This window comes from Coregonus clupeaformis, chromosome 34 (assembly GCF_020615455.1).
Source record: "Coregonus clupeaformis isolate EN_2021a chromosome 34, ASM2061545v1, whole genome shotgun sequence".
Lineage (NCBI taxonomy): Eukaryota > Metazoa > Chordata > Actinopteri > Salmoniformes > Salmonidae > Coregonus > Coregonus clupeaformis.
This window is the reverse complement of record NC_059225.1, coordinates 40621630-40648488: the sequence shown is the minus strand read 5'-3', so window position 1 is coordinate 40648488 and position 26859 is coordinate 40621630. Positions and strand designations below refer to the sequence as shown.

The 26859-nt window shown below is 42.0% G+C and overlaps 1 protein-coding gene across 2 annotated transcripts in view; it reads right to left on the bottom strand.

The window, feature by feature from the left end:
• LOC121539661 (CAP-Gly domain-containing linker protein 4) overlaps positions 1 to 26859 on the bottom strand; it is a 124406-nt gene that overhangs the window by 81932 nt on the left and 15615 nt on the right. For both annotated transcript variants that reach the window (XM_041848329.2, XM_041848330.2), the window contains exon 2: positions 11619 to 11771. In XM_041848329.2, coding sequence (XP_041704263.2) covers positions 11619 to 11771 — 153 coding nt within the window. The remainder of the gene's footprint in view (positions 1 to 11618; positions 11772 to 26859) is intronic.

The window sequence follows — 26859 nt, the reverse complement described above, 5'->3', positions numbered from 1 at the left end:
ATTCACATAATTTTCCTTCCTCATGATGCCATCAATTTTGTGAAGTGCACCAGTCCCTCCTGCAGCAAAGCACCCCCACAGCATGATGCTGCCACCTCCGTGCTTCACGGTTGGGATGGTGTTCTTCGGCTTGCAAGCGACCCCCCTTTTCCTCCAAACATAACGATGGTCATTATGGTCAAACAGTTCTATTTTTGTTTCATAAGACCAGAGGACATTTCTCCAAAAAGTACGATCTTTGTGCAGTTGCAAACTGTAGTCTGGCTTTTTTATGGCGGTTTTGGAGCAGTGGCTTCTTCCTTGCTGAGCGGCCTTTCAGGTTATGTCGATATAGGACTCATTTTACTGTGGATATAGATACTTTTGTACCTGTTTCCTCCAGCATCTTCACAAGGTCCTTTGCTGTTGTTCTGGGATTGATTTGCACTTTTCGCACCAAAGTACGTTAATCTCTAGAAGACAGAATGCGTCTCCTTCCTGAGCGGTATGACGGCTGCGTGGTCCCATGGTGTTTATACTTGCGTACTATTGTTTGTACAGATGAACGTGTTACCTTCAGGTGTTTGGAAATTGCTCCCAATGATGAACCAGACTTGTGGAGGTCTACAATTCTTTTTCTGAGGTCTTGGCTGATTTATTTGGATTTTCCCATGATGTCAAGCAAAGAGGCACTGAGTTTGAAGGTAGGCAACGAAATACATCCACAGGTACACCTCCAATTGACTCAAATGATGTCAATTAGCCTATCAGAAGCTAATCTAAAGCCATGACATCATTTTCTGGAATTTTCCAAGCTGTTTAAAGGCACAGTCAACTTAGTGTATGTAAACTTCTGACCCACTGGAATTGTGATACAGTGAATTATATGTGAAATAATCTGTCTGTAAACAATTGTTGGAAAAATTACTTGTGTCATGCACAAAGTAGATGTCTTAACCGACTTGCCAAAACTATAGTTTGTTAACAAAAAAATTGTGGAGTGGTTGAAAAACAACTTTTAATGACTCCAACCTAGGTGTATGTAAACTTCCGACTTCAACTGTAGAAGATAGCCCTAGTTGGTAAAAGACCAAGTCCATATTATGGCAAGAACTGCTCAAATAAGCAAAGAGAAATGACAGTCCATCATTACTTTAAGACATGAAGGTCAGTCAATACGGAACATTTGAAGAACTTTGAAAGTTTCTTCAAGTGCAGTCGCAAAAACCATCAAGCGCTATGATGAAACTGTCTCTCATGAGGACCACCACAGGAAAGGAAGTTACCTTTGTTGCAGAGGATAAGTTCATTAGAGTTAACTGCACCTCAGATTGCACCCCAAATAAATGCTTCACAGAGTTCAAGTAACAGACACATCTCAACATCAACTGTTCAGAGGAGACTGCGTGAATCAGGCCTTCATGGTCGAATTGCTGCAATCACTACTAAAGGACACCAATAAGAAGAAGAGACTTGCTTGGGCCAAGAAACACGAGCAATAGACATTAGACTGGTGGAAATCTGTCCTTTCGTCTGATGAGTCCAAATTTGAGATTTTTGCTTACAACCGCCGTGTCTTTGTGAGAAACAGAGTAGATGAACGGATGATCTCCGCATTTGTGGTTGACACTGTGAAGCATGGAGGAGGAGGTGTGATGGTGTGTGGGTGCTTTGCTGGTGACACTGTCTGTGATTTATTTAGAATTCAAGGCAAACTTAACCAGCATGGCTACCACAGCATTCTGCAGCGATACACCATCCCATCTGGTTTGCGCTTAGTGGGACTATCATTTGTTTTTCAACAGGACAATGACCCAAAACACATCTCCAGGCTGTGTAAGGGATATTTAACCAAGAAGGAGAGTGATGGTGCTGCATCAGATGGCCTTGCCTCCACAATCACCAGACCTCAACCCAATTGAGATGGTTTGGGATGAGTTGGACCGCAGAGTGAAGGAAAAGCAGCCAACAAGTGCTCAGCATATGTGGAAACTCCTTCAAGACTGTTGGAAAAGCATTCCTCATGAAGCTGGTTGAGAGAATGCCAATAGTGTGCAAAGCTGTCATCAAGGCAAAGGGTGGCTACTTTGAAGAATCTCAAATATAAAATATATTTTGATTTGTTTAACACTTTTTTGGTTACTACATGATTCCATATGTGTTATTTCATAGTTTTGATGTCTTCACTATTATTCTACAATGTAGAAAATAGTAAAAGTAAAGAAAAACCCTTGAATGAGTAGGTGTGTCCAAACTCTTGACGGGTACTGTTTGTCTGATCGAAAATGGGCTAAATTTGACACATGATCAATGTCCAGCGCCCAAATTATTTTACCTGTTCAGGCGTCGAAAATCACTGCGCTTCTTCACATGAAGGTGACATATCTGAGCATTCATTTGCACTATATTCAGTAGTAGGCTACAAGGCACGGAAAAGCAAATATTGTCATATTTAATCTAAAGCACATCTCTGCTATTTCTGTTTAAAAAATGAAGCATAGCAAATCCAGAGCTCCAATCACAACATGTTTTCTGTAAAGATGCAAACGTAGACCAGTCTTTACTAAAAATGTATTTTATTTATTTAACAGAAAATAAAAGTTGCACACTCTCAATACTCCTGCCTGCTCTGTTTGTTATGGACGATGGATGCGATGGGTGCAGATTGAGTCATCAGTGGTGCTGGCGGTGGTCCCTCGCAGTCCATACCCAACATGGTGGTAGTGTTGGTCTGTGATCCACTCCAAACTGTCAATGTATAAATCATTAATAAAAATTGTTTTGATATTGCAAGAAAATATTGTAATTTCACATAACCATACCACAATGTAGCTACTCTATCTGCTTCATTCATGATGAGTAAGCTAACTGGAACAAGCTAGATAACCAAGTTGCTAGCTAGCTAGGTTGGCTAGCTAACGTTAGATATCTTATATTAACCAGTAATACAAAATTATGCCCAAAAGTTTTAAAACGTTAGCTGTCACCTTGAGGCTTGAAAAAAACAATCCCTGAATGAAGGACATTTCGTTATTTGTTAGCTAGCTAGGCTACCAGTTAGCTTTTACCCCCCTATCAAGCCTAGCTAGCTAGCTAGTCCTACTGGCTGCTGGCCAAATTAGCTAACGTTCTTGATTGTAGTTACTAAGATAAATAAAATATCTCAAATTAGCTACTCACTTTAGCGTTAACTTCTTTGAAGTATTTTCTGAACAGCTTCTCACTTCTTTGTTTCTCCAGTTGTCAGTTCGACCACACACCATTTACAAACTCATTTGTGGCACGCAAATTCAAAAATGTGGGTGCCACAGCAGAAAATATGTGATTCTAGTTGCTGGGATACCAGTTACAGTGCTTTTAGATTAGCTTTGTGCATGCCTTTATGCAGATCTAAAACAAAAAGTTTAGCTAGTGTCTGAAATAATAATATGGATTTAATATTTGTCCAATTATTGAACATGTCCTCAACTCAAATAAGCATCAGAAATTGTCCTTATTTAGCATATTCAAAAGCATATCAAGATCCTGATATGGACCTCGGTCAAGAGCATATGTGCTGAGAAAATATACTATGTAGGCCTACTGTCAGTATTTGTAATCATATAGAGAAAATAAGATGTCTACATAGGCCTATCTCAGGATATCTAATGAGTCAATAACCGGCCATACTATGTATGATATCAGGAGGGAATCCCAAAATGATTTGTGCATGAAAGAAAAATATGGATTTCATATTTGACAAATTATTGAGCCTGTTTTATTTTTTTTCACCTTTATTTAACCAGGTAAGCCAGTTGAGAACAAGTTCTCATTTACAACTGCGACCTGGCCAAGATAAAGCAAAGCAGTGCGGAAAAAACAACAACAACACAGAGTTACAGTGAGGGAAAAAAGTATTTGATCCCCTGCTGATTTTGTACGTTTGCCCACTGACAAAGACATGATCAGTCTATAATTTTAATGGTAGGTTTGTTTGAACAGTGAGAGACAGAATAACAACAAAAAAAATCCATTTTTGCATTTTAATGAGGGAAGTAAGTATTTGACCCCCTCTCAATCAGAAAGATTTCTGGCTCCCAGGTTTCTTTTATACAGGTAACGAGCTGAGATTAGGAGCACACTCTTAAAGGAAGTGCTCCTAATCTCAGCTTGTTACCTGTATAAAAGACACCTGTCCACAGAAGCAATCAATCAATCAGATTCCAAACTCTCCACCATGGCCAAGACCAAAGAGCTCTCCAAGGATGTCAGGGACAAGATTGTAGACCTACACAAGGCTGGAATGGGCTACAAGACCATCGCCAAGCAGCTTCGTGAGAAGGTGACAACAGTTGGTGCGATTATTCGCAAATGGAAGAAACACAAAAGACCTGTCAATCTCCCTCAGCCTGGGGCTCCATGCAAGATCTCACCTCGTGGAGTTGCAATGATCATGAGAACGGTGAGGAATCAGCCCAGAACTACACGGGAGGATCTTGTCAATGATCTCAAGGCAGCTAGGACCAAAGTCACCAAGAAAACAATTGGTAACACACTATGCCGTGAAGGACTGAAATCCTGCAGCGCACGCAAGGTCCCCCTGCTCAAGAAAGCACATATACAGGCCCGTCTGAAGTTTGCCAATGAACATCTGAATGATTCAGAGGAGAACTGGGTGAAAGTGTTGTGGTCAGATGAGACCAAAATCGAGGTCTTTGCCATCAACTCAACTCGCTATGTTTGGAGGAGGAGGAATGCTGCCTATGACCTCAAGAACACCATCCCCACCATCAAACATGAAGGTGGAAACATTATGCTTTGGGGGTGTTTTTCTGCTAAGGGGACAGGACAACTTCACCGCATCAAAGGAACGATGGATGGGGCCATGTACCGTCAAATCTTGGGTGAGAACCTCCTTCCCTCAGCCATGGCATTGAAAATGGGTCGTGGATGGGTATTCCAGCATTACAATGACCCAAAACACACGGCCAAGGCAACAAATGAGTGGCTCACGAAGAAGCACATTAAGGTCCTGGAGTGGCCTAGCCAGTCTCCAGACCTTAATCCCATATAAAATCTGTGGAGGGAGCTGAAGGTTCGAGTTGCCAAACGTCAGCCTCGAAACCTTAATGACTTGGAGAAAATCTGCAAAGAGGAGTGGGACAAATCCCTCCTGAGATGTGTGCAAACCTGGTGGCCAACTACAAGAAACGTCTGACCTCTGTAATTGCCAACAAGGGTTTTGCCACCAAGTACTGAGTCATGTTTTGCAGAGGGGTCAAATACTTATTTCCCTCATTAAAATGCAAATCAATTTATAACATTTTTGACAAGCGTTTTTCAGGATTTCTTAGTTGTTATTCTGTCTCTCACTGTTCAAATAAACCTACAATTAAAATGATAGACTGATCATGTCTTTGTCAGTGGGCAAACGTACAAAATCAGCAGGGGATCAAATACTTTTTTCCCTCACTGTACATATGGAATAAACAAAACATACAGTCAATACCACAATAGAAAATCTATATACAGTGTGTGCAAATGTAGTAAATTATGGAGGTAAGGCAATAAATAGGCCATAGTGCAAAATCATCATTACAATTATAATTTAGTATTAACACTGGAGTGATAGATGTGCAGAAGATGATGTGCAAATAGAGATACTGGGGTGCAAATGAGCAAAATAAATTGCAATGTAAATAACAATATGGGGATGAGGTAGTTGGGTAGGCTAATTACAGATGGGCTGTGTACAGGTGCAGTGATTGTTAAGCTGCTCTGATAACTGATGCTTAAAGATAGAGAGGGAGATAAGTGTCTCCAGCTTCAGAGATCTTTGCAGTTCGTTCCAGTCATTTGCAGCAGAGAACTGGAAGGAATGGCGACCAAAGGAGGTGTTGGCTTTGGGGATGACCAGTGAGATATACCTGCTGGAACGCATACTACGGGTGGGTGTTGCTATGGTGACCAATGAGCTAAGATAAGGCAGGGATTTGCCTAGAAGGGATTTATAGATGACCTGGAGCCAGTGGGTTTGGTGACGAATATGTAGTGAGGTCCAGCCAACGAGAGCGTACAGGTCACAATGGTGGGTAGCATATGGGGCTTTGGTGACAAAACGGATGGCACTGTGCTGAAAACTCAGAAATGTATCAGAAAATGTCCTTATTTTCAGCATATCAAAAAGCATATCAAGATCTTGATATGAACCTCAGCCAAGAGAAACATATCTGGAATCAATATAGATTAATATGTTGAATGTACTGAGAAAACACTGATATGCAATGTATACAGTCAGTATTTGCCTGGGTTTGGAAGGCGGCCCACGTTCCTTCTCCACAAAGGTGGTGACCCCTCCGATCGAAATAATTATCGCCCCATCTCTAAATTTTCTTGCCTAGCAAAAATGTTAGACTCTTTGATCAACTGTCAGCTTAGATCTTTCCTACTACAAAATGTATTTTAAGTGTTCATTAGTCTGGTTTCAGGCCAGGTTATAGCACCATCTCTGCTGCATCCTTGGTCTTAAATAATGTGGTAAAGGGTATAGAAAAGTGGAAACACGGTTCTGCCCTCTTCATTGACCTGTCGAAGGCTTTTGATACTTCTGACCAATGTTCCCTCTAAGCTGCGCACGTGCACAGGTTGTAGGCAGAACACATCGGAGTAGGATTGCATTGACAGGCATGACTCAGGCAAGGACTCTACACAGACGACCTGTGCGGCATAACCAATCAGAGCTGCAGTAGGCCTATATGCAAATAGACAATTGCCATATATGGATCTGTGCCATTCACTTTGAACTGGACTGTTTTTACAGCATCAGCGGTCGTGAGTTGATGCGCTTGTTTTGAAATCAAAGCGAGAGCTACATGTAGCGCCGTGTGTAAATTTGTTCATATCCTTTGCTAGTGAGTGAGTTATTAGCCCAGTTATAGATAATTTGTAGTCAGCAATGGGGGAATGATTGCTTCCTACAAGAGCACAAAATATTTGCATTTCTAGACATCTTTGAAAAACGAGTCAGGTAAAGAGCTTTTTTTTTTTACTTAAAGGGGCAGTGTTGTATTTTGAGACAGGCATGAATAAGCTAAGCAGCCAATAGGCAGAGGGTAGCATAATTTGTCTGATTCTATATAATAATGGTATGGGAATAATGATGCATTTTATTTTGTAAAGCGGTTTAATGCATCAAACAACACAAAACATTTTTTGTCACCTACTTGTCTGAAGGACAAGTGGATAAACAGGTTAATGTCAAGCCCTGCATGTTTTTTTCAAAAGTCTCATGGAATGTAGGCCTACATTGAACACCACACATTGGCTACTAATGTACAGTGGGGAAAACAAGTATTTAGTCAGCCACCAATTGTGCAAGTTCTCCCACTTAAAAAGATTAGAGAGGCCTGTAATTTTCATCATAGGTACACGTCAACTATGACAGACAAATTGACAAAAAAAAATCCAGAAAATCACATTGTAGGATTTTTTATGAATTTATTTGCAAATTATGGTGGAAAATAAGTATTTGGTCACCTACAAACAAGCAAGATTTCTGGCTCTCACAGACCTGTAACTTCTTCTTTAAGAGGCTCCTCTGTCCTCCACTCGTTACCTGTATTAATGGCACCTGTTTGAACTTGTTATCAGTATAAAAGACACCTGTCCACAACCTCAAACAGTCACACTCCAAACTCCACTATGGCCAAGAGCTGTCAAAGGACACCCGAAACAAAATTGTAGACCTGCACCAGGCTGGGAAGACTGAATCTGCAATAGGTAAGCAGCTTGGTTTGAAGAAATCAAATGTGGAAGCAATTATTAGGAAATGGAAGACATACAAGAACAGTGATAATCTCCCTCGATCTGGGGCTCCACGCAAGATCTCACCCCGTGGGGTCAAAATGATCACAAGAACGGTGAGCAAAAATCCCAGAACCACACGGGAGGACCTAGTGAATGACCTGCAGAGAGCTGGGACCAAAGTAACAAAGCCTACCATCAGTAACACACTACGCCGCCAGGGACTCAAATCCTGCAGTGCCAGACGTGTCCCCTGCTTAAGCCAGTACATGTCCAGGCCCATCTGAGGTTTGCTAGAGTGCATTTGGATGATCCAGAAGAGGATTGGGAGAATGTCATATGGTCAGATGTAACCAAAATAGAACTTTTTGGTAAAAACTCAACTCGTCGTGTTTGGAGGACAAAGAATGCTGAGTTGCATCCAAAGAACACCATACCTACTGTGAAGCATGGGGGTGGAAACATCATGCTTTGGGGCTGTTTTTCTGCAAAGGGACCAGGACGACTGATCCGTGTAAAGGAAAGAATGAATGGGGCCATGTATCGTGAGATTTTGAGTGAAAAACTCCTTCCATCAGCAAGGGCATTGAAGATGAAACGTGGCAGGGTCTTTCAGCATGACAATGATCCCAAACACACCGCCCGGGCAACGAAGGAGTGGCTTCGTAAGAAGCATTTCAAGGTCCTGGAGTGGCCTAGCCAGTCTCCAGATCTCAACCCCATAGAAAATCTTTGGAGGGAGTTGAAAGTCTGTGTTGCCCAGCGACAGCCCCAAAACATCACTGCTCTAGAGGAGATCTGCATGGAGGAATGGGCCAAAATACCAGCAACAGTGTGTGAAGACCTTGTGAAGACTTACAGAAAACGTTTGAACTGTGTCATCGCCAACAAAGGGTATATAACAAAGTATTGAGAAACTTTTGTTATTGACCAAATACTTATTTTCCACCATAATTTGCAAATAAATTAATTTAAAATCCTACAATGTGATTTTCTGGGAAAAAAATTATAATTTTGTCTGTCATAGTTGACGTGTACCTATGATGAAAATTACAGGCCTCTCTCATCTTTTTAAGTGGGAGAACTTGCACAATTGGTGGCTGACTAAATACCTTTTTCCCCCACTGTAGGTTGAACGATAGAACAGCTATTTCCATGTTAAAATGTTATTGGATGCATTTTCTCCATTGTTTTTGATGGAAGGCCACTCTGGTAGGCCTACATTATGATCAAATAGCCACAGTAGCCTACTTGACCACTGTTAAAACTTAATTAAAGCGGGTACAGCCTGTGTTCACAGTAAACGCGCGCCGGAAGTTGCACAGAATTTTCACAACATTCAAGTTTGTGCTCTGCAGACCTGAAATTTGCTCAGTGACTAAAATAATTATATGGAACATTGCTTCTGACCACTCTTTACTAATTCAAAGATTTTCTGATGTTGACTTGGAACAGGCATCATGTAATTGGTTTAAAAATTACCTGACAGACAGGAGGACACAGTGTGTATTTTCTGATGGTGTTATGTCAGGTTTCTTTGATTTTAGGTCCTGTACTTTTTACTCTCTATATAAATAATATTGGTATATCTGCATTTTTTTTATACACCTGTATGCAGATGACACTATTGTGTATGCTATTGCCCCAACAGTTGGCCTTCGATCTCCAATGAGTTGGGTAAATCTGCTTTCAGTTTCTTTGCATCCCATGTATGGAATTATCTACAGTGTTCCCTGCAAAACTTGATGTTCTGGTGCCTCCGCGGCAGTTCAAATTGTTGATAAAGGACCTCTATGCTGAGGAATGTGATTGTTTTTCTTAAATCCCTATATGTTTTTTATTATGATGTCATTGTAAATGTGTGTAAATTTGATAAATTGTGTATATGCAGGGCTCCCTTGCAAAAGAGGCCTTGGTCTCAATGGGATTCCCTGTGGAAATAAAGGTTAAATACTTATTTTTTTAAATAATTTGAATGCCTATTCTATTGCCAACATGACTAGCTAAGTTATAGAATACGAACTTACAGTGTTAGGCTTTCACAAGGCACTTCAGAGAAACCGATAGTAATTTTGATAGAATGGAGTCATGAATGCATTCAGGTGTGTGTACCGCGTCAAATTTTCTTTACAATACAATAAAACAGGCTCATTCTGTTCAGAGCAACCCAGGGTATGACACCATAGCTGTGTTCGAATACCCATACTAACATACTGTATACTACATACTTAATGAGTATATACTACATACTATTAGTTCATTTTAGTATACTGTAAACGAACGGTATCCTTTCAGTTGAACATACTAGCGCTTCGCCTGTCTACCGGAAGTTGATGCTGTTGCTATGCAACCTCTTGCTAGCTTGTTAGCATAACAAATGACTAGCTAGACATTTTACAACTTTGGGTGTGTTCGTAAATTCAGAGCATTTCGCTCTCAGAGCGTTCAGAGCGCACACTGGACGCTCTGGCCAAGGAAAAGGGTTGATTTAAGCGTTCTGACCTCACAACGGCAGTCAAGCACCCAAGCTAACTGGCTAACTTTCTAGCTACTTCCAGACACAAATGAGAGAACACCTCACTCATTTTACCATTTTACTCACCCTAGCAGAGCTGGTTAGACTGTTTTCATGTTATCCAGAGTGTTGGTGACCGTAACTGTGCTGCTGGCAACAATATAATTATGCTTTATTGCAGACGTTTACTGACACCGGCCATATTCAACTGATGTTGAGCGTTCGTAAATTCATTAGTTATTCTGCGCTCTGGCACAGGTGCACGTCAGACGAGAGTGCTCTGAAATCGGAGTAGATAGCCAGAGCAAATTTACGAACGAACCCGAATGTCCATTGAGAACGCACAACGACTATACCACTTAGGTAAACTATGAATGACGGGAATAATCAAGTCAATAAATGTTGGGTAGTTAGTTAGATAGCATATAGTAAATATACTGGCAAGTTCGATGTATTAGTAGCCAACTAATGTTAGGTAGCTAGCTAACATACCGGTACATACTGCTGTAATGATATGCTATGCGGTTTGTAAGGATAGCGTTGCTAACAAATTGTCAGCCAACATAACGTGTAAGGTAACTTATTTGAAAAGTCATTACTTTATTACATTGCTGAACATTTTCTTAACATTTGTCATTATTAGTTAAAGCAATGAATTTCTATCCGCTCTAGTTGGGACTATTTTCAGCCATTTTCCTCAAATCTGAAAACGTTGTGAAGCCACGCCCATTTTCTGAAGAATTGCATTATGGGCCCTAAAAATACGGAAATAGTGTCCACTGCTTGCATACTTTGTATTTTGGCGAATGTAGTATGACATCCGGGACCTTTTGGCATACTAACTATATCCATACTATGACCAATAAGCATACTACATACTCAATTTACATCACAAATAGTACGGTTAGTGCGGTTAGTATGAGTATTCGAACACAGCTCATGTCATCTTGTAACTGTACATCAAACATAGTGATCATAGTGAAGTGCACATTGGAGTGGTTTACTTGTATGACATCAATGTAGAATTTATTATAATCCTCAATGTCTCATCTTTCAGAACACATCGAGTCCTCTTGATTTACAGCATCTCACTCACAACAACAAAACATTTGCAAAGGTAGCCCAATTAGCAGGATGGGGGCCTCTTTTTGTTGCGCTTGGTGCTCACGCTTAGAGCAGAGACCCCTTAGCATGTTACTGTCCAGCCACTGCGTTCTAATTTAGATGCTCATCAATGTCCAAATCTGCCATTTTCAACCCGTATATATTGTGAGTGTTAAGGGCTACATTAACCTTTCAATACACTTCGATTCAAATGTAATCTGATGTTATGTGTCCTTACCACAGTCAGTGGGCATAGGGGTAGAGGCCACCTGGTGGATGATGGGGCGCTCTATACCAACGTGGGACAGTGTGCTGTGACAGCCCAGGACAGAGTCCCCCTCTGAAGACTCTGACACCGGGACAACCTCTTTGGTCATCTCCCCCCCAGGGCCTATAGACACACAGACAAGAGCAGAGGAGAAAATATGGGTCATAGTAATCAATCCACGCCAGGCCAGCCTGAAAATATTTCGGGTATTTCTGATTGTTCTGGCAATTCTCACATATAATCTTGGGAGGAACTTATTCCTATTGGGAGGAAGCATATTTGACATTCTTTTTACATGCTTTTTACATTTGTATCACACACCATCTCTGACAATTTTTTATAAATTCTCAAAATAAATTTTGGGTAATAAAAAAAAAAAACATTGTTCTTCTCAATTAAGTTTCTATTTGAGAATTAACAGAACAATCTGATACACCCAAAATATGTTCGGGTTGTCCTGTTGTGGAATCGTCCCAATCAAATTATATGAAGACCTTTTTATATCAGCAGTACAGAAGAAAAAAACAGCATTGGCCTATATGCTATATTGTGTCCGATTGTGATAAAACTGTGATAGCCCCCTGAGCTAAAGCCCAGGCATTAGCTTAGATATTTTTAAAAGAAAAGGAAAAGATGCACACTAGTAGCGTCAATGCAATATTTTTTTTACTCAGATCTTCCCACCAGAATCTAACCTAGTACTAGGCCCATTTCATATTATTTTGCATCTTCAAAGTGGTAGGCATGTTGTGTAAATCAAATTATACAAACCCCCAAAAAACCATTTTAATTCCAGGTTGTAAGGCAACAAAAAAGGAAAAATGACAAGGGGGGTGAATACTATCGCAAGCCACTGTAACTGCAATGTCACACGCCAAAAATGTCTTCAAGCCCAACATGTGGTACTCACAGAAGGACACCATGGCTAGCAATCAAACAACAACCTCTTCCAAATCCCCCAACAGAGAAATGAAATGAATAACGAGCCCAAAGAAATCTGAAGGATGTATTTGAGCAAATGGGAAGGATGAATACAACTTTGTTGGGTGTTGAATCAGATGTTTCCACGATAAAAGCAACAACTAACGAACTGAAGGACAAAGTGGACATAATGCACGAGAGGATGGTTAAGGCAGAAGATCAGATTTCTACAGCGGAGGATGTCATCACTCATCTTGAGAAGGACAATGAGAAACGAGGAAAAGCTGGAAATGTTGTGGACTCATGTCAAAGACCTTGAGAACAGAAGTAGGAGAAATATGGTAAAATTGGTTAATCTGAAAGATGGAAGTGAGGCTGGCGGTGGATTAATCTTATGTGTGCAGAAAATCATTGCTTGATGACAGCCACGAATACGAAATTGAATGGACCCATCGCACACTAACCATGCCTGACGAGAACTGACCCCGAGTGCAGTTTTCATTCGTTTCCTACGATCTACAGTCCGGGATAAGGTACTTCAAGCGGCAAAAGAAAAGGGTGGCATACAGTGGGAGAGCCGTCGGCTGTCTATCTTTCTGGACCTGTCCAGGGAACTCGCAATGAAGAGGAAGAAGTATTCAGTGACAAACAAAGCAACTGCAGAAAACAAATGTCAGACACACACTGGCATACCCAGCGACACTGCTTTTTACCTGGAAGGGACAGAAAATGACTTTTAAGGACAGCGTGGAGGCAGAGAGATTCATGGAAGAGCAGTTTGTTTAGCAGAAAATAACATTTTATTTGTCACATGCTGTGTAAAAAACAGGTGTAGACTAACGGTGAAATCCTTACTTATGGGCCCTTCCCAACAATGCAGTGAAAAAATTGAAACAATAGAAAACTAACAACACAAGGATTAAATACACAATGAGTAACGATAACTTGGCTACATACACAGGGTACCAGTACCGTGTCCATGTTCAGGGGTACGAGGTAATTGAGGTAGATACACTACATGACCAAAAGTATGTGGATACCTGCTCGTCGAACATCTCATTCCAAAATCTTGGGCATTAATATGGAGTTGGTCCCCTCTTTGCTGCAATAACAGCCTTCATTCTTCTGGGAAGGCTTTCCACTAGATGTTGGAACATTGCTGCGGGTACTTGCTTCCATTCAGCCACAAGAGCATTAGTGAGGTCGGGCACTGATGTTGGGCGATTAGGCCTGGCTCGCAGTCGGCGTTCCAATTCATCCCAAAGGTGTTCGATGGGGTTGAGGTCTCGACAAACGATTTTTGTATGGACCTCACTTTGTGCACAGGGGCATTGTCATGCTGAAACAGGAAAGGGCCTTCCCCAAACTGTTGCCACAAAGTTGGACGATTCTGTGCTTCCAGAATCCCCGTGTCCGGGGGTATCGTCGGACGGGTCCACAGTGTCCCCCCCGTCTCAGCCTCCAGTATCTATGCTGCAATAGTCTATGTGCCGGGGGGCTAGGGTCAGTCTGTTATATATGCTGTTATTCTCCTGTCTTATCCGGTGTCCTGTGTGAATTTAAGTATGCTTCCTCTAATTCTAGGACCATGCCTCAGGACTACCTGGTCTGATGACTCCTTGCTGTCCCTAGTCCACCTGGTCGTGCTGCTGCTCCAGTTTCCACTCTTCTGCCTGCGGCTATGGAACCCTGACCTGTTCACCGGACGTGCTACCTTGTCCCAGACCTGCTATTTCAACCTCTAAATGACCGGCTATGAAAAGCCAAGTGACATTTACTCCTGATGTACTGACCTGTTGCAACTCTACAACCACTGTGATTATTATGTGACCCTGCAGGTCATCTATGAACGTTTGAACATCTTGGAGAAAAATCAGGCCTTAATGGCCATGTTATAATCTCCAACTGGCACAGCCAGAAGGAGAATGGCCACCCCTCAGAGCCTGGTTCCTCTCTAGGTTTCTTCCAAGGTTTCTGCCTTGCCACCGTGCTTTTACATCTGCATTGCATGCTGTTTGGGGTTTTAGGCTGGGTTTCTGTATAGCACTTTGTGACATCTGCTGATGTAAAAAGGGCTTTATAAATACAGTGGGGAAAAAAAATTTAGTCAGCCACCAATTGTGCAGGTTCTCCCACTTAAAAAGATTAGAGAGGCCTGTAATTTTCATCATAGGTACACGTCAACTATGACAGACAAATTGAGGAAAAAAAATCCAGAAAATCACACTGTAGGATTTTTTAATGAATTTATTTGCAAATTATGGTGGAAAATAAGTATTTGGTCACCTACAAACAAGCAATATTTCTGGCTCTCACAGACCTGTAACTTCTTCTTTAAGAGGCTCTTCTGTCCTCCACTCGTTACCTGTATTAATGGCACCTGTTTGAACTTGTTATCAGTATAAAAGACACCTGTCCACAACCTCAAACAGTCACACTCCAAACTCCACTATGGCCAAGACCAAAGAGCTGTCAAAGGACACCAGAAACAAAATTGTAGACCTGCACCAGGCTGGGAAGACTGAATCTGCAATAGGTAAGCAGCTTGGTTTGAAGAAATCAACTGTGGGAGCAATTATTAGGAAATGGAAGACATACAAGACCACTGATAATATCCCTCGATCTGGGGCTCCACGCAAGATCTCACCCCGTGGGGTCAAAATGATCACAAGAACGGTGAGCAAAAATCCCAGAACCACACGGGGGGACCTAGTGAATGACCTGCAGAGAGCTGGGACCAAAGTAACAAAGCTTACCATCAGTAACACATTTCGCCGCCAGGGACTCAAATCCTGCAGTGCCAGACGTGTCCCCCTGCTTAAGCCAGTACATGTCCGGCCCGTCTGAAGTTTGCTAGAGTGCATTTGGATGATCCAGAAGAGGATTGGGAGAATGTCATATGGTCAGATGAAACCAAAATAGAACTTTTTGGTAAAAACTCAACTCGTCGTGTTTGGAGGACAAAGAATGCTGAGTTGCATCCAAAGAACACCATACCTACTGTGAAGCATGGGGGTGGAAACATCATGCTTTGGGGCTGTTTTTTCTGCAAAGGGACCAGGACGACTGATCCGTGTAAAGGAAAGAATTAATGGGGCCATGTATCGTGAGATTTTGAGTGAAAACCTCCTTCCATCAGCAAGGGCATTGACGATGAAACGTGGCTGGGTCTTTCAGCATGACAATGATCCCAAACACACCGCCCGGGCAACGAAGGAGTGGCTTCGTAAGAAGCATTTCAAGGTCCTGGAGTGGCCTAGCCAGTCTCCAGATCTCAACCCCATATAAAATCTTTGGAGGGAGTTGAAAGTCTGTGTTGCCCAGCGACAACCCCAAAACATCACTGCTCTAGAGGAGATCTGCATGGAGGAATGGGCCAAAATACCAGCAACAGTGTGTGAAAACCTTGTGAAGACTTACAGAAAACGTTTGACCTGTGTCATTGCCAACAAAGGGTATATAACAAAGTATTGATACATTTTTGTTATTGACCAAATACTTATTTTCCACCATAATTTGCAAATAAATTCATTAAAAATCCTACAATGTGATTTTCTGGATTGTCTTTTCTCATTTTGTCTGTCATAGTTGACGTGTACCTATGATGAAAATTACAGGCCTCTCTCATCTTTTTAAGTGGGAGAACTTGCACAATTGGTGGCTGACTAAATACTTTTTTTCCCCACTGTACATTTGATTGAATGTATGCTGCAGCGTTAAGATTTCCCTTCACTGGAACTAAGGGGCCTAGCCCGAACCATGAAAAACAGCCCCAGACCATTATTCCTCCTCCACCAAACTTTACAGTTGGCACTATGCATTGGGGCAGGTAGCGTTCTCCTGGCATCTGCCAACCTCAGATTTGTTCGTCGGACTGCCAGATGGTGAAGCGTGATTCATCAATCCAGAGAACGCGTTTCCAATGCTCCAGAGTCAAATGGCGGCGATATTTACACCACCAGACAACGCTTGGATTTGCACACGGTGATCTTAGGCTTGTGTGCGGCTGCTCGGCCATGGAAACCCATTTCATGAAGCTCCCGTTGCAACCAAGGACAGACAATTTTTACGCGCTTCAGCACTCGGCAGTGCCGTTCTGTGCGCTTGTGTGGCCTACCACTTTGCAGCTGAGCCATTGTTGATCCTAGACGTTTCCACTTCACGATAGCAGCACTTACAGTTGACCGGATCATCTCTAGCAGGGCAGAAATTATACAAACTGACTTGTTGGAAAGGTGGCATCCTATGATGGTGCCAGTTGAAAGTCACTGAGCTCTTCAGTACAGGTCATTCTACTGCCAATGTTTGTCTATGGAGATTGCATGGCTGTGTGCTCAATTTTATGCACCTGTCAGCAACGAGTGTGGCTTAAATAGCCGAATCCACTAATTTGAAGGGGTGTCCACATACTTTTGTATATATAGTGTATGTACATATACAGTAGGTAGGGATAAAGTAACCAAGCAACAGGATAGATAAACAGTAGCAGCAGCATATGTGAAGAGTCAAAATAGTCAATAGGGTTAAAGGGTCAATGGTTAAATAGTTAACCAATAGCTACCCGGACGAACTATTCAGCAGTCTTATGGCTCGGAGTAGAAGCTTTTCAGGGTCCAGTTGGTTCCAGACATGGTGCAGCAGCAGAGAGAACAATCTATGACTTGGGTAGCTGGAGTCTTTGACCATTTTTAGGGCCTTTCGCTGACATCACCTGGTATAGAGGTCCTGGATGGCAGGGAGCTCGGCTCCAGTGATTTACTGGGCCGTACGCACTACCTCGTAGCTCCTTATGGTCGGATGCCAAGCAGTTGCCCTACCAAGCGGTGATGAAGCCAGTCAAGATGCTCTTTTTTTTATTTAATTTTTTTACAATATAAACATATACAGACAAAAGACAACAGACAGATGCAAACAAACATCATTGACATCACACCTGCCCAGACCCACATGGTCCCACCACATCTACACTACCATTCAAAAGTTTGGGGTCACTTAGAAATATCCTTGTTTTCGAAAGAAAAGCAATTTTTTTGTCCATTAAAATAACATAATATTGATCGGAAATACAGTGTCGACATTGTTAATGTTGTAAATGACTATTGTAGCTGGAAATGGCTGATTTTTTATTGAATATCTACATAGGTGTACAGAGGCCCATTATCAGCAACCATCAGTCCTGTGTTCCAATGGCACATTGTCTTTGCTAATCCAAGTTTATAATTTTAAAAGGTTAATTGATCATTAGAAAACCCTTTTGCAATTATGTTAGCACAGCTGAAAACTGTTGTGCTGATTAAATAAGCAATAAAACTGACCTTCTTGAGACTAGTTGAGTATCTGTATCATCAGCAATTGTGGGTTCGATTACAGGATCAAAATGGCCAGAAACAAATAACTTTCTTCTGAAACTCGTCAGTCTATTCTTGTTCTGAGACATGAAGGCGAGAAATTGCCAAGAAACTGAAGATCTCGTACAACGCTGTGTACTACTCCTTTCACAGAACAGCGCAAACTGGCTCTAACCAGAATAGAAAGAGGAGTGGGAGGCCGCGGTGCACAACTGAGCAAGAGGACAAATATATTAGAGTATTTAGTTTGAGAAACAGACGCCTCACAGGTCCTCAACTGGCAGCTTCATTAAATAGTACCCGCAAAACACCAGTCTCAACGTCAACAGTGAAGAGGCGACTCCGGGATGCTGACCTAGGCAGAGTTGCAAAGAAAAAGTCCAGTGTCTGTGTTCTTTTTCCCATCTTAATCTTTTCTTTTTATTGGCCAGTCTGAGATATGGCTTTTTCTTTGCAACTCTGCCTAGAAGGTCAGCATCCCGGAGTCGCCTCTTCACTGTTGACGTTGAGACTGGTGTTTTGTGGGTACTGCCAGATTCTATAAAATGACGTTGGAGGCGGCTTATGGTAGATCATTTTACATTATAGTGGCCTTTTATTGTCCCCAGCATAAGGTGCACCTGTGTAATGATCATGCTGTTTAATCAGCTTCTTGATATGCCACACCTGTCAGGTGGATGGATTATCATGGCAAAGGAGAAATACTCAATAACACATTTGTGCACAACATTTTAGAGGAAATGTGCACATGGAACATTTCTGGGATCTTTTATTTCAGCTAATGAAACACTTTACATGTTGTGTTTATATTTTTGTTCACTATAAAACTAAAGAATTTGAAAATGCCTACATTAGTCAGTTCAAAATGGCATTTTAATTCTGTCATGAAAATAATTGTATTTCCTATTACCAAGTTATTTAGTTTTCCATGTGGGCCAATTTATCAGTGAATTCTGAAAAGCTATCTGAGGATTGTTCCATAGGGGTGTATTTTTAGGTGGTGATATTGGTTCTTGTAGAATCTGTAGAATTGTCTTATATATTGTTATAGTGCTCTTAACTATAAAGTTGTTAATGTTATCAGCTTTGAAAATTGACAAGTGAAAAGATTCTGGGGATGTGCATGCACATTTTCAATATGTACCACAGGAGGTTGGTGGCACCTTAATTGGGATGTCCGTGGTAATGGCTGGAGCGGAATAGGTGGAATGGTATCAAATACATGGTTTCCATATGTTTGATTCCATTTCATTTGCTCCGCTCCAGCCATTATTATGAGCTGTCCTCCCCTCAGCAGCCTCCACTGATACAATACGTACCCATTGTTCCTCTTTAGCATATTTAACAATATGTCACAAGTAAAAGCCTTTGGTGGAGAGTTGATACAATTCCAGGTCTGGAAGGTTAAAACCCCCCTCAGACTTAGTCAAGATGCTCTCATGGTGCAGCTGTAGATCTTTTTGAGGATCTGAGGGCCCATGGCAAATCTTTTTGGCCTCCATGACTGTGCTGGTGTGTGTGTGGACCATGATAATTGTCCACACACACAGGAACTTGAAGCTCTCGACCCGCTCCACTACAGCCCCGTCAATGTGGATGGGGGCATGCTCGGCCCTCCATTTCCTGTAGTCCATGATCAGCTCCTTTGTCTTGCTGACGTTGAGGGAGAGGTTGTTGTCCTAGCACAACACTGCCAGATCACTGATCTCCTCCCTATAGGGTGTCTCATCGTCGTCGGTGATCAGGCCAACCACCGTCGTGTCATCAGCAAACTTAATGATGGTGTTTGAGTTGTACACAGCCACGCAGTCATGGGTGAACAGGGAGTACAGGAGGGGACTAAACACACACCCCTGAGGGGCCCCCGTGTTGAGGGTCTCCGCGGCGGATGTGTTGTTGCTTTCCATCACCATCTGGGGGAGGCCCATCAGGAAGTCCAGAAGATAAAGGAGACGGGACAATGTAAAATACAAGTTGGATGGTATGCCGATTACAAATACAAGCGAAGGTACTGTATGTGGGTGCAGGACTCTAGGGAGTGTTTTGCTAATTTAGCCTAGGTTAGCTTTTAAGCACCTCACAGACCATAAGGGATTTTGAGATGAGACTACAGGTTATTTTCTGTAGCATGTAAGACAGTTCTGTATTGATGTCACGCCCTGACATAGAGTTCGCTAGTTGGTTTGGTCAGGGTGTGAGTATCTATGTAATGTGTAGATCTAGTATGTTTAGATCTATGTTGGCCGGGTGTGGTTTCCAATCAGAGGCAGCTGTCGATCGTTGTCTCTGATTGGGGCAGCCATTTTGCCTACCTTAGTTGTGGAATCTTGACTCTTGTTTGGCTTGTTTGTGTGTAGCCATTGTGAGCTTCACGTTACGTTGCTTTTGTTGTTTTGTCATGTGTTAACTTCGTTAATAAACATGTATGCATTCCACGCTGCACCTTGGTCCAAATCTGTACTCAACGAACATGACAGAAGATCCCACCACCAACGGACCAAGCAGCGTGGCCAGGAAAAGCAAGAAGCCTGGACATGGGAGGAGATACTGGAAGGAAAAGGATCATGGACGTGGGAAGAGATCCAGGATGGTATGGATCACCTTCCTTGGGAGCAAACAGAGGCAGCGAGGGAGAAAAGACGGCGACTCCAAAATGCGAAATGACGAAGGAGACCCGAGAGGCAACCCAAGAAAATGTTTGGGGGGGGCACACAGGGTGGTCGACGAAGCAGCAGGAGGCCGTGAAAGGGCTGACTGTAGAGGAGGAGGCCGCTATTGTAGAGGTCCTCCAAGACCTGCGGATCAGCAGTTTGAGAGAAGAGGTCATCATATTACGGAGGCTGATAGAGAAGAGGGAGCAGGAGCTCTCACTTCAGAAGGAGGTGCTGAAGGAGGCCCAAAGGGAGAAGGAATTAGTGGATGCACGGAGAGAGGAGCTGGCCAGGCAACAGAGGGAGCGTGTGTTCATTGTGGAACCAAGTTATGCAGAGATACACACTGTGTCGCCAGTGCGCCTTCACAGCCCAGTGCGTCCTGTGCCAGCGCCCCGAATGTGCCGTGCGAAAGTGGGCATCCAGCCAGGACGGGTTGTGCCAGCTATACACTCCAGACCTCCAGTGCGCCTCCACGGTCCAGTATATCCTTCTCAGACCGGTACAGCCCGTGCCTGTTCCCCGCACCAAACCAGTGGTGCGTGTATCCAGTCCGGTACGGCCCGTACCTGCTCCCCGCACCAAACCAGTGGTGCGTGTCGCCAGCCCGGTATGCCCCGTACCTTCTCCCCGCACCAAGCCAGTGGTGCATGTCGCCAGCCCAGTACGGCCCGTACCTGCTCCCCGCACCAAACCAGTGGTGCGTGTTGCCAGCCCGGTACGCCCTGTACCTGCTCCCCGCACCAAACCAGTGGTGCGTGTTCCCAGTCCGGATTGCCGGTCCAGGCCCAGATGTCAGCCCCTCTCCAGGGTCGGGGCCTCCCACACCAGGGTCCAGACAGGGCTTGGTGCATCATGGGAGGACAGAGAGGGGAAGCATCGCGCCGAGGTCCAGACCGGACCAGGGGTGCAACGGGGAGGCAGAAAGGGAGAGGACGTAACGCCCGGAGCCGCCACCGAGGCTAGATGCCCACCCGGACCCTCCCCTGTTAAGTTAGGTTCTGCGGCCGGAGTCCGCACCTGTGGGGGGGGGGGTACTGTCACTCCCTGACAAAGAGTTCGCTATTTGGTTTGGTCAGGGTGTGAGTATCTATGTAATGTGTATATCTAGTATGTTTAGATCTATGTTGGCCGGGTGTGGATCCCAATCAGAGGCAGCTGTCGATCGTTGTCTCTGATTGGGGATCATACTTAGGCAGCCATTTTGCCTACCTTAGTTGTGGGATCTTGACTCTTGTTTGGCTTGTTTGTGTGTAGCCATTGTGAGCTTTACGTTACGTTGCTTTTGTTGTTTTGTCGTGTGTTAACTTCGTTAATAAACATGTATGCATTCCACGCTGCACCTTGGTCCAATCCTGTACTCAACGAACGTGACAATTGATGGTTAGCTCATTGAGAAGCAACGTCACATTTGCTTTGTTTTGTGTTTGTTTTTCTACTTTGATACAAACTGTTTTATTGTACAGAAGCAGCTTACATTGTGAAACTGTAGGTAACACATGTATTACCATATGGGAAACTTCAGCTCACAGGCTATAATTGTTCAGAGAAAACATGGCTAATGGTTATGTAAACATTATTTATTGGAATCATAATGGTTGTGGGAACCAAGTGAACAGGAAAAAGATTGACATATTTAAAATCAAAACAGGCAGATATTGTATTCATACAAGGTGTTGAATCTAACAGATACAGAGGCACTGACATTTAAAGAAGGTTGGGTTGGAGAAGTTTATCATAGCTCATTTAATTCCAAATGATATGGGGGGATTATTCTGATAAGCAAAAAATATATGTTGTAATGTTAACGCAACACTGATGGGGTCAGCCGGCTTATCTGCATTGAGGCTCTTATAAATGTGATTAAGGTAGAGTTATTCAACATACAGTATATGCTCCAAATAAGAAGGAACCAGATTTTCTTTCATGAGGTTAATGTTATACTAGGAAATATGGAGGGGCATATCATCCTGGCAGGAGATTTTAACCAAGTGATTGATAAAAGTAAATTCACAGGATATGGGTCTTAGAGACATCTAGAGATTTGTTAATCCTAATGATAGAGAATAACATAAAACACTCCAGAATAGACTTCTCCACTGTATGGGAAGCTTCTAAAGCATTTATCAGAGGAAAAATCATAGCCCATGCATCCAAAAAGAAGAGGGAAGGGGCGGAAGCAGTGAAAAGATTAGAAACTGATATATGTGTTTTGGAAAAGGAAATGTCTTCAACTGACAACACATTTCAAACCGTCTGCAACCTAAAATTTCAGCTGCACAAAATGTATAATAAAAAGGGAGAGAGTGCCCTGTTTAGGCTCAGAACCTATGAGGGATGTGAGAAAACAGGCAAGTTGCTAGCAAGGCAACTGAAAAAGCAGAACACTTAACATAATCCCAGCAATTAAGAAGGGCAGTGAGCTGGTGACCTCGTATAAAGAGATAAATGTACAGTACAAGTCAAAAGTTTGGACACACCTACTCATTCAAGGGTTTTTCTTTATTTTTACTATTTTCTACATTGTAGAACAATAGTGAAGACAACAAAACTATGAAATAACACATATAGAATCATGTAGTAACCAAAAAAGTGTTAAACAAATCAAAATACATTTTATATTCTTCAAAGTAGCCACCCCTTTGCCTTGATGACAGCTTTGCACACTCTTGGCATTCTCTCAACCAGCTTCATGAGGTAGTCAACAGGAATGCATTTCAATTAACAGGTATGCCTTGTTAAAACTTAATTTGTGGAATTTCTTTCCTTAATGTGTTTTAGCCAATCACTTGTGTTGTGACAAGGTAGGGGTGGTATACAGAAGATAGCCCTATTTGGTAAAAGACCAAGTCCATATTATGGCAAGAACAAATAAAATAAGCAAAGACAAACGGCAGCCATCATTACTTTAAGATATGAAGGTCAGTCAGTCCGGAAAAAGTCAAGAACTTTTAAAGTTTCTTCAAGTGCAGTCGCAAAAACCATCAAGCGCTATGATGAAGCTGGCTCTCATGAGGACCGCCACAGGAAATGAAGACCCAGAGTTACCTCTGCTGTAGAGGATAAGTTCATTAGAGTTACCAGCCTCAGAAATTGCAGCCCAAATAAATGCTTCATAGAGTTCAAGTAACAGACACATCTCAACATAAACTGTTCAGAGGAGACTGTGTGAATCAGGCCTTCATGGTCGAATTGCTGCAAAGAAACCACTACTAAAGGACACCAACAAGAAGAAGAGACTTGCTTGGGCCAAGAAACACAAGCATTGGACATTAGTCCGTTGGAAATCTGTCCTTTGGTCTGATGAGGCCAAATTTTAGAATTTCGTTTCCAACCGCCGCATCTTTGTGAGACACAGAGTAGATTAATGGATGATCTCCGCATGTTTGGTTCCCACCGTGAAGCATGGAGGAGGAAGTGTGATGGTGCTTTGCTGGTGACACTGTTGGTGATTTATTTAGAATTCAAGGCAAACTTAACCAGCAGGGCTACCACAGCAATCTGCAGAGACACGCCATCCCATCTGGTTTGGGCTTAGTGGGACTATCATTTGTTTTTGCAACAGGACAATGACCCAACACACCTCCAGGCTGTGTAAGGGCTATTTGACCAAGAAGGAGAGTGATGGAGTGCTGCATCAGATGACCTGGCCTCCACAATCACCCGACCTCAACCCAATTGAGATAGTTTGGGATGAGTTGGACCGCAGAGTGAAGGAAAAGCAGCCAACAAGTGCTCAGCATATGTGGGAACTCCTTCAAGACTGTTGGAAAAGCATTCCTGGTGAAGCTGGTTGAAAGAGTGCCAAGAGTGTACAAAGCTGTCATCAAGGCAAAGGGTGGCAACTTTGAAGAATCTCAAATATAAAATATATTTTGATTTGTTTAACACTTTTTTGGTTACTACACAATTCCATGTGTGTTATTTAATAGTTTTGATGTCTTCACTATTATTATACAATGTAGAAAATAGTACAAATAAAGTAAAACCCTTGAAGGAGTAGGTGTGTCCAAACTTTTGACTGGGACTGTATGTATGGCAGACCGATTTATTTTCTATCTATCTAACCTCAATTTTGTAGCTAGACTATTAACATAATACAAGAGAACAATGTAGATTGTAGAAAGAGCGGAGAGCAACAAAGCAGCCCAAAATGTTAGATGGGGCCTAATGTGTTTTTTTCCCCTCCCCTCTCCAATGTCGGATGATCATGGGCATTTTGCAGCACAATCCTGTCTCGGAGCTCTACAGACAATTCCTTCAACCTCATGGCTTGGATTTTTGGTCTGACATGCACTGTCAACTGTGGGACGTTATATAGACAGGTGTGTGCCTTCCCCAATCATGTCCAATCAATTGAATTTACCACAGGTGGACTCCAATCATGTTGTAGAAACATCTCAAGAATGATCAATGGAAACATGATGAGCTCAATTTCTAGTCTCATAGCAAAGGGTCTGAATACTTATGTAAATAAGGTATTTCAGTTTTTTATTATTAATATATTTGCAAAAAAAAATTGTATTTAACCCATTTTAGAATAAGGCTGTAACATAACAAAATGTGGAAAAAGTCAAGTCAAATATTTACAATTGAGGGAATGTCTGTTAACCTGCTGTCAATTAAATCCAGGAAAGAATCCAACAGTGGAGTATTTGGAATTACTTAAATATAAAGCAGCCATTTTTTACTCTTAGGACAATGGCAAACTGATCTTAAATGTGAAATTGAGCATGATACATGGTTAAAGATTTTGTCTAACTCAGCTCACTCAATATAAGATACTACATAAGTTATATTGGACTATAGGGCCCTATAAAATCAGTTAATGTTTTTACCTGATTCTGTTTCTTTTTTTTCAATAATTCAGTTTTCTCTGCTTAGTTTTTCCAGGTTTCCGTTTCCCCCTTTTTTTTTCACGTTTTCGCTCTCAAAATCACACTCTTTAAAATAGAAAAACAACTAAATTGGATGGCGTAAGTCCACAACAATGCTTAAACCACATCACCACTTTTGAGGTCTGAGAAAAATTTGAGAAACTTACATTTTGGGGTGTAGTTACTCTTTAATTCCAGTGCGCACCTCGCAAAATGCTGTTGTTTAGCAGTGTTTTTGAAGGCAATGTGATGGTAGAATTTTCTAAACAAATACCCACTGGATTGATGCGAATAATCATGATATCATTCTACCAGGTAAGCATTGGCTACTTTGTAGTTAACATTTAATTGAAAAGGTTTTTGGGAAACCTTTCCATCTACCAAAATACTTTTCATTAGCATCATTGCTAATGGCTACACAAAGTGCCCCGCACATACATACGGGGAATTCTCGCTGCATCTTCAGAACGTTTTAGGAAATACGAATCACTGATGCATTCTGTTCATGTCTTATGATAAACTTGGGCTAATTAATTCATTTTCAATACTTTAGGTGATTCCCTACTAAGTTCAATTTTTTGTTGAATATTGTTGAATTCCGTTTTAATGTCTGATTTCCGTGATTCCGTCCACTTTCTCAGAATCGTGTATTTTATATTCTCTGCATCGCAGATTTTATAAGGCCCTAGGACTCCAACAAGGCTTCACAAAATGGGGTTGATCAACAATAATCTGTGCTGGAAATGTCAAAAAGACACAGACATTCTTACACGCAATATTGGAATATACATTAGTGCTACCTTCTGAAAGGATATTCTGAAATATTTGGGAGAATGCTCGGGATCAACAATCCCAGTTTCGCCAAGAATATGTCTCTTAGGTAACAGAACATAATTAATGTATGTATCTGATTAATGTTGGTATCGTTACAGCTCCTAGATTGATTCTTAGACTTTGGAAAGGCCATTCCACTCCTACTCTGAAACAGTGGATATAATCAATGCTGGAAGTGGCATCTTATAAACAAATGCTTGCTAGAATCACTGGTAGAAATGAAAACATTAAGAGAATCTGGACACTTTCTTTGTCATGTCGTTTCTTGGACTGGGAGGGGATGGCCCATGTTGTATGGTAATACTGTGCTTGTGAATCCGTTTTGTATTGTAGCTTATGCGATGCAGAAGAGGTATTTGATTTTGAATGTGTGTTATGCTAGAGGGTATGTCTAAATGTCATGTTCAATGTTTTTATGCTATACAATGTGTTTGTTTGATGGGGAAAAAAGGAAAATTAGTATAACTTAAATACCCCCCAGAAATATACATCTTAGAAATTGAAGTTTTATAACTACAGGATAATTAAGAACTAAGATTTTTTTAAATGACTACTGCAAATACCACAATTCCAGTTTTAA